Below are 12,818 nucleotides of genomic sequence, written 5' to 3'. Positions count from 1 at the left end.
TAGACTTGTTAATGGTGACATGAATGACATGGAGATTGATATATTTTCAACGAAAAGTAACATATGGAAATCGATTGGCCCGTTTCCCCCAAATTATTACTACTATGGTAGTAGTGTTGTTATGGTAGATGGGATTGTTTATATGACCGCGAGGAGGACGGAGAATTTAATTAGTTGTACTATACTACGTTTTTGCTTGGAGAAGGAACAATTTCACGATGAATTATTGTTTCCATATACGATGCAAGGGAAAAGACATGTTGTGTATTGTGTAGGAGAAAAACTTTGTTTGAGTAGGACATTGGGAGATCATAATCACCAAATTGGTGAATTTTGGTTGTATATGGTGAAAACAAATTCATGGAATAAGATATTGACAATTCCATTAACTCAATTTATTTGTTTGAGACCTTTGTGTTTTATGAAGGATGGCATGATGTTTCAAAGGAACAATAGCTCTGGATTTGTCGCTTACAATTCAATAACACATGAATTGGAACAATTAACTTTGATCAACTTGAATAAGTTTTTGATTCATCGAATCATACCTCTTTTGAAAAAAGTCAATAAAAAGTAAAAATATGAACTAAAAGATTTGAGTTATACGTAACGATATTTTGAGCATTAAAATTTAAGGGGAATACAAGAGTAATGGGAGCCAAGACGGACCCACCCTCCTATGTCGAGCAATGTTGACCGACACTTCTTTGTTGAAAAGTTTAGTATTACAGAGAGAGAGAAAAATCAGAATATAAGTATAAATAATATTAATGACACTACTTAAACAAGCGAGCTTTCTTGGCTTGTTGGTTTGCCATGCCCGAACTCTATCATATATAAAAAAATAACTTATCTGGCCTAGGAAATAATAATAATATCTGGATAGGAGATATAACCATATAGGAGTAATAACCAAAATAAGTTTTTATTTTTAGTATATTCATATATGAAGTAGGTAACCAAAATTGTATTTATGTCAAAATAGGATTTGTATAATATTAAAAACAATATAGTACGTAACATGTTTTTGTAGTTTACCTTTAAAATTGGTTTTCGTATTATTTGGACAAAATAAGATCATGGATTCAATATTTGTATCAAACCCTAAGTACCGTAGAAACAATTATCCCACCCAAAACATTCCCAATGATATCATAATTGATATACTCGCGGAGCTTCCTGTGAAATCACTTATAAGGTTCAAAAATGTTTGCAGATCATGGTATTCTTTAGTTAAAGATGACAAATTCATCAAGCAACACTATGATACTCACAAAAACTGTAAAAAGTTCTTTATAGTTTCTACCATACACATTAAGAATCAATTCGATTTCTACCACTACACCATGGACGTCCCTCAACTTGATTCTAGTAGTAAAGCCTCTCTTATTGAGTCTCCGGTTCCAATCGATGAATCACCAACGGTATACCCTGACATTCAATATTTCTCATCTAATGGGATACTTCTTATAACATATTTTGATGACATAATTGTTATGTGGAACCCGACCACTAGAGAATCAAGAAGAATCCCTAGTCCAATTCAGAATAAGTATGGTGGTCTTTATAATTTTTGCTACTTTCCGCGTATTGATGAGTACAAAATATTTAGACTAGTACCTAGACTTGTTAATGGTGACATGGAGATTGATATATTTTCAACGAAAAGTAACATGTGGAAATCGATTGGCCCGTTTCCTCCAAATTATTGTTTCTTTGGTACTAGTGTTATTATGGTAGATGGTGTTATTTATATGATGGCGAGTAGGGCGGAAAATCGTGATCGCGTTATTACTATAGTACGTTTTTGTTTGGAAAAGGAACAATTTCAAGATGAATTATTATTGTTTCCATGTATGATGGAAGGGAGAAGGCCTATGTTGTACTGTGTAGGAGAAAAACTTTGTTTGAAATTGGTAGATTATAGTCAAAATCATGAATTTTGGTTGTATATGATGAAAACAAATTCATGGAATAAGATGTCAACAATGTCAATACCTCCCAATGTTTGGTTGAAACCTTTGAGTTTTATGAAGGATGGGAACTTGATGTTTCAAAAGTACCCTGGCTCATTTGTGGCATATAATTCAACAACACATAAATTGGAACAAGTTAATGTTACTGGGATTGAAACAAGCTTTTACTTATATAAGGTTGTAACCTATGTGGAAACTTTGTCCTCTCCTAATTCCTAAATATTGGAAGTTTTACAAAGAGTGTAGAGGTGAGCCGAAGAAGTCTTGAAGTAAGATGTGATTAGACCAAACATGAAACGTGTGTTGCTTATCGATGACATAACCCTAGATAGGAAGATATAAAAGTCGAAAATTAAAGTAGTAAGTAGCAGAGTATTTTATTGTTATTTTTACTCTCATATCGTCCTATTCTTCGATTTTAGTGTTATATGTTGTTTCGTTATTTTATATGTTCTGTTGTAACTACTTGTTTTTTTCTTTATTGTTTTCAACATAGTTTCTTCGCTACTTTAAACAAATCTGTATCTTCACCTAAAAAAGCTCATCAACGTTGTTTATATATTTTGTTCATATATATACAATCCATCTAGAATGACATATAAATCCATAATTATGTGAATAAGCAACAATAAAATATTGCTTTTACATCTTTTATCGGGATAACTTATTAATTGCGACTAATACAAGTTTGTTTAGAATTCTTACCTGGTTTATCAAAAATAAAAGTGGATTCTTTTACGCTTTCTTCGTCATTATTTTCATACTCCTTCTCCAACAACACCATTAAAGCAATTCGAGACAATTATCAATAATAATTTTTTACTCATAAAAAAATTATTCATAACTTATTAAGTAATTTGAGACAATAATCAATGAACACCATTAATAGATATATTACACATCAAGGTATTTCTCGTGCACTTATATTGCAAAGTGCTTCAGTCCTTTAAAGAAAATCACTGCCAACAAATATAAAGCTAATGTATTAAACTTTTCCAATTTACTGAAAAGTTCTAAAAAGTATTCTCTAAAAATCATTGTCACCACAAAACATAAAATTCTTCATACGTTGAAACAAGATTTTTTTAAAAAAAATAATGTTCAAATTTTTCTTTGGTACAATCGACTTTGAGTGTTATTAAATTGGAGTATCCGAGTATATATAGTGGTATATGGATCAAAGTTTGTTTTCAATTAATTTGTGTTGTTGATTGAATGAACTAAGAAGAGAAAACACAACCTGAAGCAATGGAAGCACCTATCTAAACACTTTTTCATATTGCGAAGAAGACTTAATAAGTTATGAATAATTTCTTTATGAGTAAAAGTTATTATTGATGATTGTCTCAAATTACTTCAATGATGTATGTGAGTTGCTTCAATGATGTTGTTGGAGAAGGTGTAATAATGACGAAAGATCCATTTTTATTTTTTGGTAAATGATCAAGTAAGAATCCTAAACAAACTTGTATAATTAATTTAAAGTCCAAGTTACCACATAATACTCTTTTTATTATTTTTATTTAAATATTAACAGTATGTAAATATATTAAGAGAAAAAAAAAATATTTCTAAAAATAAGGTGCACAAAAAAAAATCAAATTCTATGTGTATTGGTTCCTCAGCAAGTCAAAGTAAATCTCCACGTCTTGAAAATAAGCAACAGGTAACTACTAATCTAGTAGTGCAATCTAATGGATCAAAGGACATTGTTTGTACAAATCTATTTGAAGCACTCGGGGTGGAGAAGGAATTAGAGTTAATTGATTCTAATCCCTCGAAGGAGAAAACTTTGGTTCGAGCCGATCCTGATAATAATATACAATCAGTTAGCACACCAATTGGAGTATGTAGCATGCGGACCGACAAATATGGTAATGTTATGAGTCCTACAGTAGCTAAGGCTATTCAAGAAAGTCAGGCTGCCATGTTACTCAAACCTAATTCAGCGATCAAGCCACCCATGGTCACATTGAGCATCTTAGCTCATGAGGTCACTTCCCAAAATTTGGATTCACCTGATGAACATCAAGGTGAATTTGGACAGCTCTTATCATCCACAGGGAATGATAAAATTTTGGCGAGAGGTATGTCACCACTCTCTTAAGCGAATTTTACAAATGATTTGTTAATTTCGAAAGAAAAACAACAAGGGGAGATGAGTACTCCTAGGTGGGCTGATTTGGTTGATGAAGAAGAGAATGTTTCACTTCCTCTTTTGAATAGAAAATTAAGTCCACAAGCTCTAGAATTTGTACCTAAAAAGTACAATTGCAAAGAAGAATGAACAAGAGGCCTTAGCATCAGGATTTAGTCCAATTAATGCTTATGCTAGTGATTTGGGCGATGATTCTTTTGACGGGGTGAGAACGAGGATAAGGATGAGGATGAGGACATGTTGGACATATGCTTTGATAAAGTGGCTAGAGATGGGGATATCTCACCTAGGCATCAAAGAAGTGGAAGCAACAAAAACAAAAAGAAGACACATGGAAGACAACACAGTTGGGATGGTAAAGTGACATGAGAGTTTGTTCCGAGGCACCTGCCGATGCGACTGGCAAAGCAAAATCATATGACAGTGTCAATAGCTTCAACAAAATCCAATACATTTAAAAGCAATGATGAAGTATCAAATTTTGTTGGCCATATTTGAAGAAGAAGACAAGAGAAAAATACTTCAGGTTACTTTAGATGGGCTATCTATCATTTTAAATTCACACATTTGTAAAAGTAAGTTTGAGGTTGATAACTCAACTTTCTTCTTGGATTTTATATTTGTGCATTATTTAAGCATTCTCATTTGTAATATCATCATAAAGTTTATTACGAATTCTGTGATGATCATAGAATATCTAGTTCTCTCTAGCTCTTATTTTCTTCATGCTTGTTAATTAGTAGAGGTCTATAACCTCATAGGATTGACAAGGTAAGGCGTAGCCCCCCTTGCTTGTACTTATTTCTGTTGAGGATTTTTGTTTAAAAAAAAAAAAAGATGACCGTGTAATTTTCTTGTCCACTATCGTTAATCTCAATAGTATTTCTAGTCAAACTAATATTGTATAGGTTTTCTAATTTTCCTTTAAAGTTGATTTTGCACTATTATAAATAGAGTTGCAACGGCTTATTTTGACCAAAAATAAATAAATTAGCCAGATGGCTTCCGTATTTATACAAAACCCTACCCAAAACCTCCTTCCCCATGATATCGATCATAATTGATATATTCACAAAACTTCCTATGAAATCACTTATAAGATTCAAAAACATTTGCAGATCATGGTATTCGTTAATTAAAGATGACAAATTCGTCAAACAACACTATGTTGCTCACAAAAATTATCAAAAGTACTTTATGATTTCTAGCAAATACAAGATGAAGAACCAATTTTATTGCTACCACTACACCATGGACGTCCCTCAACTTGATTCTAGTAGTAACGCCTTTCTTCTCGAGTCTCCGATTCCAATCGATGAATTATCAACGGTATACCATAACATTCAATAACACATGAACTGGAACAAGTTAATGTTATTGGGATTGAAGCAAATCTTTACTCCAATAAGGTTGTAACCTATGTGGAAACTTTGTCCTCTCCTAATTGTTAAAGATCGAGGATTATGATAGAATGTTAGTAGGTAGTCGAGTATTCTCTAGTTTTCCTATCAGTAATGTTATTATTACTCTCCTTATGTCTTATTCTTCGATTCTAATGTTACATGTTTTTTTCCTTTGCTAGGTTTAGTTGTGTACATTTGTTGTTGCTAGTTGTTCTTTTCTTAATTGTTTTCAATATGTTTTTTTCGCTTCTTTATTTGTTTTATTTACTTGTTTTTTGGAATATGATTTGTTTGAGCCGAGAGTCTATTGAAAACAACCTCATCCTACACCAGAGTAAACTCATCGCTGTCGTTATATAGTATATTCAATTATATGCAATCCATTTTCAGCTTGCTCATCTAAAGGAGAAGACATTAGCACGTAAGTACTTGTGCAACTCTCAATATCAATAGCTAATCAACCATCAAAACTTCACTTTATCTCATTATTTTTGAGGTTAAAACTTCACTTGAATTCGTTATCTTTGAGGTTAAAACTTCACTTGATCTCGTTATCTTTGAGGTTAAAACTTCACTTGATCTCGTTATCTTTGAGGTTAAAACTTCACTTGAACTCGAGGTTAAAACTTCACTTTATCTCGTTATCATTGAGGTTAAAACTTCACTTTATCTCGTTATCGTTAAGGCTAAAACTTCACTTGATCTTGTTTTCATTGAGGTTAAAACTTCACTTGATCTCATTAGCATTGTGGTGCAATAGTTAACTCGACATCAAAGTTCCGAAAGTATTCCTAAGATAAAACTATGTTCTCAACTTCTAAAAAATAACTTCTACTACTACTCAAAAATAAAAATAAACTATAAGTTATGCCAAAACGTCAACTTTTTATATATATATAAATAAATACTTAAAAAAAGATTGATTCATAAAAAAGTTCCGTTACCGGGAATCGAACCCGGGTCTCCTGGGTGAAAGCCAGATATCCTAACCGCTGGACGATAACGGATTGTTCGATATCTGATGCAAAGTTTATTTAAATCTTATATTCTATGGTATAGAAAGTTGTTGGCAGAAAAAATAAATTTGTGGTCCAACTAATCTGAATTCGAGTAAGAAAGTCCATTGAGGGTAAAACGTTTTCTTTCAAACATGACTTCATACCCAAAGTACGAATCTGAGACCTTTAATTAGAGATTGAGGAGTATAAGTAAACCTCTTAGTTTTTTTATTTTTTGCTTAATAAATGAGCTTAAGTTGATCATTAGTCTAATTAGAAATTAAACTTGGAAAAGAATACAAAGTATCTTAAATTAATTATAAAAAATAATATATTATATTTCATATACATATATAATTATATATTTGTGTATATAATTTATAGATTCAATTTGAATTTAGTTAAACCAAACCAAATATATATCATTTGTCTTTAAAAATGTAAACCAAATAAAAATCGATTTGAAAATTCCTCTAAGTTTTTTTCCTATTTATATATATCAAAACTTGATCCAACGGGCTAATATACTTCTTTTTTTTATTAAAAAAAAAAAACTCAAAATTTGAACTGGCCCACATAAATTGGACAGATGAAATAGTTATATTCCTATCTGTATATAGTCTATGATTAGTTGTAAAAAAACCTATAAACCTGGCCTGGCTGTTGAAGATAATAACTATTTTCAAGAATCTTGTTTTTTTAAAAAAAAATTATTTTTCCTTCATAAATTTTGGTTTATTGTTAACAAAAATAAATTGCAAAGAGATGAGAATTAGGTCATGGGGAAATATGTCAAGTGTGATGACACTATTGCTATTGTTACATTTTTTGCAAGGAATTTATGGGATTAGATTTGAAATTGACAAAGAAGAATGTTTGTCTCATAATGTTCATCTTGAAGGTGATACAATTCATGTATCTTTTGTTGTCATTCAAGCTGATACTCCTTGGCATTCTGCTAATAAGGGTGGTGTTGATCTTATGGTATGGTACTTTCTTTCCCCTTTTATGTATTATCTTTCGTTATCGGATTAATTTCACGTATGATCATCGAAGAGCTATGAGTGATGTGTGGATATGGTTATGTTGTGTTGATGATTTGACATATGAAGGAAAATGTTTTCTAGGAAAATATGTCAGCTTCATACTTATTTGGGGGAGCTAGCTAGAGACGAGGGAGTTTATCTGAACCCTATTCGGCGAAAAATTACATTGTTTATATATGGTTAAAATAATTTTTGTATATATAATAGATGTTGAATTGAACCTCTTTTGGCCTCTTCGTGTGTTTACTTTTTATATTTTGAACCTTCTTAGTGAAAATCCTAACTCTGCCACTGTCGATACGTAAGCAAAAAAAATAAATTTAATCTTGAATATTTGTAATCTCATATATAGGATATGGCACAACAACTTCATATGGATGTGGAGACGACGTTAGATAGGAAGTTATAGAGGTCGAGGATTAGGGTAGAAAGTTAGTAAGTAGTTGAGTGTTGTCGTTTTCTGTGTGGGAAAGAGGAGGAGGGGTAGCCTCTTCCGATCTCCTCTTGTCCTACTAGTAGTAGTATTTAGTTATTGCGTAGTTTCGTATTCTTTGATGTGTATTACTATTTGTTGATGCATTTATTTGTTACAAATTTCAGTTTTATGAATTTGCTGCCCTAGACCCTTAGTTTGATGGAAGGGAAGCTTTGGAGCAATTGTAGAGTTGTCTCCATGTGATCAATAGTCACGTGTTCGAGCAGTTGAATCAGTCACTGATGCTTGTAGCAGGGTGTGACTGTCTTGGGGTCCAATGAATTAGTCGAAGTACACACAGGTTCGGCTAGAACCACCATTATTAGTAAACAAATTGTTTTTAAATGCTAGTTTTGAGCATGATTTGTTGAATGGTGAAATGGGACTAGTATAGTCAATCCTTATTACTTGAGCCGAGGGTCTTTAAGAAATTAACCTCCACGTTATCGTTAACTAACATAATATTTGATCTGTCACATCTAAACAAAATTGAATGTTTACGTTGTCGTTAATTGTTTGTTCCCTTTCAGCCATTGTACTCTTTGTTATTGTTCTCAATCTATTACAATTCTCAGATAAAAGGGCCATCAGGTGAGCTAATTCATGGCTTCCGCGACAAGACTAGTGAGAAATACGAGTTTGTTGCTTACAAGAAGGGTATTTATCAGTTCTGCTTCACGAACAAGTCTCCGTATCATGAAACCTTAGAATTTGATGTGCAAGTTGTACATTACACATACTATGATCAGCACGCGAAGAATGGTAATAATCCCTCTTAGACTCTGTCATTTCGCCTCATCTTTTCTTCAATTCTGTTGCTATACTTACTAACAAGAACAAAATTTCGCGTAAATGCCTACAGAGCACTTTGATCCATTGCTGGACCAGCTATCAAAGTTAGAAGCAGCTCTTTACAACATACAGTTTGAACAGCATTGGCTCGAAGCACATACTGCTCGTCAGGCATTACGTATGATTTTCTTATGACTTTCACTGCTTCACTTCACCCTTTTAGAGTCCCACATTAGTTTGTCGGATTTGAGTTATGCCTAAGGTCTAGAGTCGTATGTTGATTGAGGATATGAATAGTTTGTCTCCCTATATGGTCTTAGACGATCATTATCTTATGATCTAGTTACTGGAGTCGAGTTAGGACCAAGATCCATTTTTTTCGTAGCTAAGAAGCACGTGTTCACTTTAGGCAATATATTCTGTAGTCTTAACTATTTGCTTTGTTGGAAATGCAGTGAATGAAGGTATGAGCCAAAGAGCAATCACAAAGGCACTTCTTGAATCAGTAACTCTTGTTGGTGTCTGCTTCCTTCAGGTCTTCCTCCTACAACGCCTTTTCGAAAACAAGCTTCAGACAGTTAGAGTCTAGACTGCCCTGCTGGAACTAGCCATCAGACACGTCGGAAGTTCACAGTTAATCAGTTAAAAGACCGCGTTTAAAAACCAAAATAATCTGTTTTTCCAGAACTTGTGTAGTGAAACAGTGAGATGTTAATTTCACAGATGAAATTTCAAGATTTATACTCTACGGTTTCAACCTTTAAGGTTCTCAGCATTAAACTCGTTGTATTTTTCAGAATTATGAGTTCATATATACTATTTGTTGCAATTTTAATGAATTTCTACACATAAACTTTTGCTCGATTGCTCGTAGAGAAGGTCCACCACAAGGCTGCTTCTGCCTATGGTGTTAGTTATACGTTTCAAAACTCACTCTCTCAACTCAAAATGTACAGTGTTTAAATTTTGAATCCGACATTTGATTTCACTGAGCATACATACAGCTTGGACGTCTGTATTGCTTCAGATATTCGCGATCATTGAAAGGAAATGTCAATCGAGAAACATCAGCATGTAACAAGTAAAAGTAATGACAACAAAAACCAACCTCCCAAAGCCTTGGCAAGAAAATGGGAAGATAATCGATTATTATAAACTCGAGATTAGAAAAAAGTCTAGCACAGATGCTGCAATAAGTTCTGGTAGCAAAAACTGTAATTTCATTTCAGTTGTTTATAAATGACAGAGTTTTATTCCACCGGGATCGATCCATCATAGCTTGACTACAGCTCCACAAAAAGTTTTACTTTCCATTGCAGTGTCTAGGAGCAAACAGAGTCCATCACTCGACAGCACCAGACCGCATACAACAGAACCATTTCTTCTGAAAAAGTAACATGTTCACAAGGTTATTTATCGCGAACTTATGAAAGCTATTGCAAAACATACTCTTGATAAACACATTGGCACTATTTTTATAGAGTAAACAAGTGGTATTTTGATAACCGTGCCTCCCACCAGCAACAGATACCAGTATTAACTCTGTCCACTAAGGATGGAACAAATAGGAAGAAATCACCTATTGTTTAGTCTCTGTTGGGATTAACCCACGTCATTGACCACTAGACCAACCCTTGAGTGCGAGACTCCTTGAGTGCTTTACTCAACCCAAAAGTTAGCTCACGGGCAAAAATTGTCGAAAAACATATAAGGATACAACAATGCACTCCCTCAACCAATGTGTATGTCCCACGCATACGCAAGGCTAGACATTTTATGTAAAGCATAACACATTAGTGTAGAGAGACAACGTTCATGAAATGATTTCCTCGAACCATCACAAGATGGGGCATGGATGACATAAACTTGTAGCCATAGAGTCAGCAAGAACTTACAGATTGAGGCTTCCCAAGCGTTGCTGTATGCTTGTGATTACTCTTTGGTGGCGCGTCTGCCTTTCCACCCAACCTTTTCTCATTTCTAGCTTTGTTAAAGATTACTGTGAACCCCTCAGCTGTAGCTGGGTCATTGACATCCCACTCACCAAATTTTGGAAGTGGTCGTCCTGCTTCCTACAGCGATTAACATATAACTATGAGATATTAAATTGTATGCCAAAATAGAAGAAAGAAAAGAACGAAAAATGCATCTCGAATAAACCATCAAAGTCGAACAAATTGCATAAACCAGAGAAGCAAATAACTACATCAAGACCATAACAGTAAATTGTGGAAGCAAACACCAAGGGAAAATTGCCAATTTTACAGATAAAACGTTTTCCAGATGACTCGTACTCAACTCGTGTAGTCGTGTATATATATGGTTCAAGTCACGTGCTCAACTAAATCCGAATTCATTCAAAGAGTTTGTTGATCTTCAGACACAACTCTGTTATATGATTCTAAAGCTCACTCATTTCATGATCATATTCAATCATCATATTATTGCACCTGGTGCATAAATATGCACGTTTGTGTAACACATGACCATCTTGGGCACACCTCACACCAACAACACGTACCAGATAACTCTATCTACCAAGGCTAGGACATACATGTTGAGACTCAATACTAGTACTAGTCTCACAATTGTTTCTATAAAAACATGTTTTTCGCTTTATTTAGGAGTCTTGATCATGTAGCCTTTCATTTCAACAATCATATTATAATCCTATTCCATAGAAAAACATACATGAAACAAGAGATAGATCTTAAAAAATATCTAGTGTCACTACATCAAAGCTGATCTTTAGCGGCAATTAATTAACGATAATATCTTAATTGCTGCTAAATATGTTCTTTTAAAGGCAATTAACATTCTTTGTAAATGTCTCTAAAGTCTATAGCGACATTAATTGAATCCAATGGCAATTAACAAATGTCGGCAAAAGGCTTTAGCACTCTTTATTAATGTACATACTTATTGCCGCTAAAAGTTGTTTTTGTTGTAGTATATAATCCCACAAGTAAGGTCTGGCTATTAAAGGCAGGATGTACGCAGACCTTAGAGGTTGTTTCCGATAGACCTTCGACACAATGATGCATTACCAAAACAAGCTAGAAAGCAAAATAAAGGCAGCCATATAGATCTTAAAACAACATTATAAATTAACATGGAAACCATAAAATTTGCACAAAAATCAACAATTTCATTGTGAAAGAACAAAACAATATATGTATATATACATACCTCCATTGATTTGGAGTTTGGAAATAGAGAAATTCTTTCTGGAAATGATTGATTTGATTATGTATTTTTAAAAAGAATTAATTTCTCCTTCTTTCTTTTTTACAGAAGAAAAAAAAAGGGAGAGCCTTTTTTCAAAAAAGGGAAAAAAAGAGAGAGAATCTCTCTCCTTTTTTTCTCTTTCTTGGACTCTACAACTGAAATATGGAAATGAGAGATAAAAAAAGGGAAGGAGGAAAGATAGAAACCTAACAGCTGGAATATATCGACAACCTCTTAAATTTCATAGTAAATAATTCATCGAGAAATTCCAATTATAATATTCATTGATTAATCATCTGAATATATGTTAAGTAGGATATGAGGAGGGTAATATGTCCTTACCTCTACTTCAGAAATGATGTAGAGAGGCCGTTTTTTATAGACCATCGACTTAAGATAAATACTTTCGTAAAAATTACATTGATGTCGATGTGTTTGATTAAAGAAAAAAAATATCTTTATGTGATTAACTTATCTATATATTGGATGATGATAAGCATTCGCAAAAACTTTTTCATGTACTAAAAAAAACATGTTATAGTTTGATTGTGTAAAATTTACTACAAATTTGAAGGATTGTGAATGTATTCAGTATAATCATCATTAGAGGTTGGAGTTAATGTGTCACACAATAGGAATTGAAAAAAATCTTGATCTTTTATGTGTATTAATTCATGAATTTTTTAAAGTATATGTGATCAACTTTGATTAATTTATGAGTACATTGATGACGATCTATTAA

General features: G+C 33.1%; 2 protein-coding genes and 1 non-coding gene across 3 annotated transcripts; 1 reads left to right on the top strand and 2 right to left on the bottom strand.

The window, feature by feature from the left end:
- Positions 1-6,472: 6,472 nt before the first annotated feature.
- TRNAE-UUC (transfer RNA glutamic acid (anticodon UUC)) lies at positions 6,473-6,544 on the bottom strand. Its single transcript has one exon. It is a non-coding gene; the product is annotated as a tRNA-Glu (tRNA).
- Positions 6,545-7,325: 781 nt separating this feature from the next.
- LOC102590536 (transmembrane emp24 domain-containing protein p24beta2-like) lies at positions 7,326-9,563 on the top strand. The gene is made up of 4 exons (XM_006351983.2): positions 7,326-7,519; positions 8,632-8,818; positions 8,919-9,026; positions 9,304-9,563. Exons 1-4 carry the CDS (start codon positions 7,337-7,339, stop codon positions 9,435-9,437), a joined length of 612 nt encoding a protein of 203 aa, XP_006352045.2. The 5' UTR covers positions 7,326-7,336; the 3' UTR covers positions 9,438-9,563.
- Positions 9,564-9,860: 297 nt separating this feature from the next.
- LOC102578995 (RPM1-interacting protein 4-like) lies at positions 9,861-12,184 on the bottom strand. The gene is made up of 3 exons (XM_006351954.2): positions 12,038-12,184; positions 10,744-10,920; positions 9,861-10,232 (listed from the first exon to the last, which is right to left on the bottom strand). The coding sequence occupies exons 1-3, from the start codon at positions 12,041-12,043 to the stop codon at positions 10,191-10,193; spliced, it is 225 nt and encodes a 74-aa protein (XP_006352016.1). The 5' UTR covers positions 12,044-12,184; the 3' UTR covers positions 9,861-10,190.
- Between the last annotated feature and the right edge of the window lie 634 nt (positions 12,185-12,818).

Source organism: Solanum tuberosum, unplaced genomic scaffold (genome assembly GCF_000226075.1).
Source record: "Solanum tuberosum cultivar DM 1-3 516 R44 unplaced genomic scaffold, SolTub_3.0 scf00140, whole genome shotgun sequence".
Taxonomy (NCBI): domain Eukaryota; kingdom Viridiplantae; phylum Streptophyta; class Magnoliopsida; order Solanales; family Solanaceae; genus Solanum; species Solanum tuberosum.
Note: the sequence above shows the minus strand (reverse complement) of the source record. Positions and strands in the feature narration are given on the sequence as shown.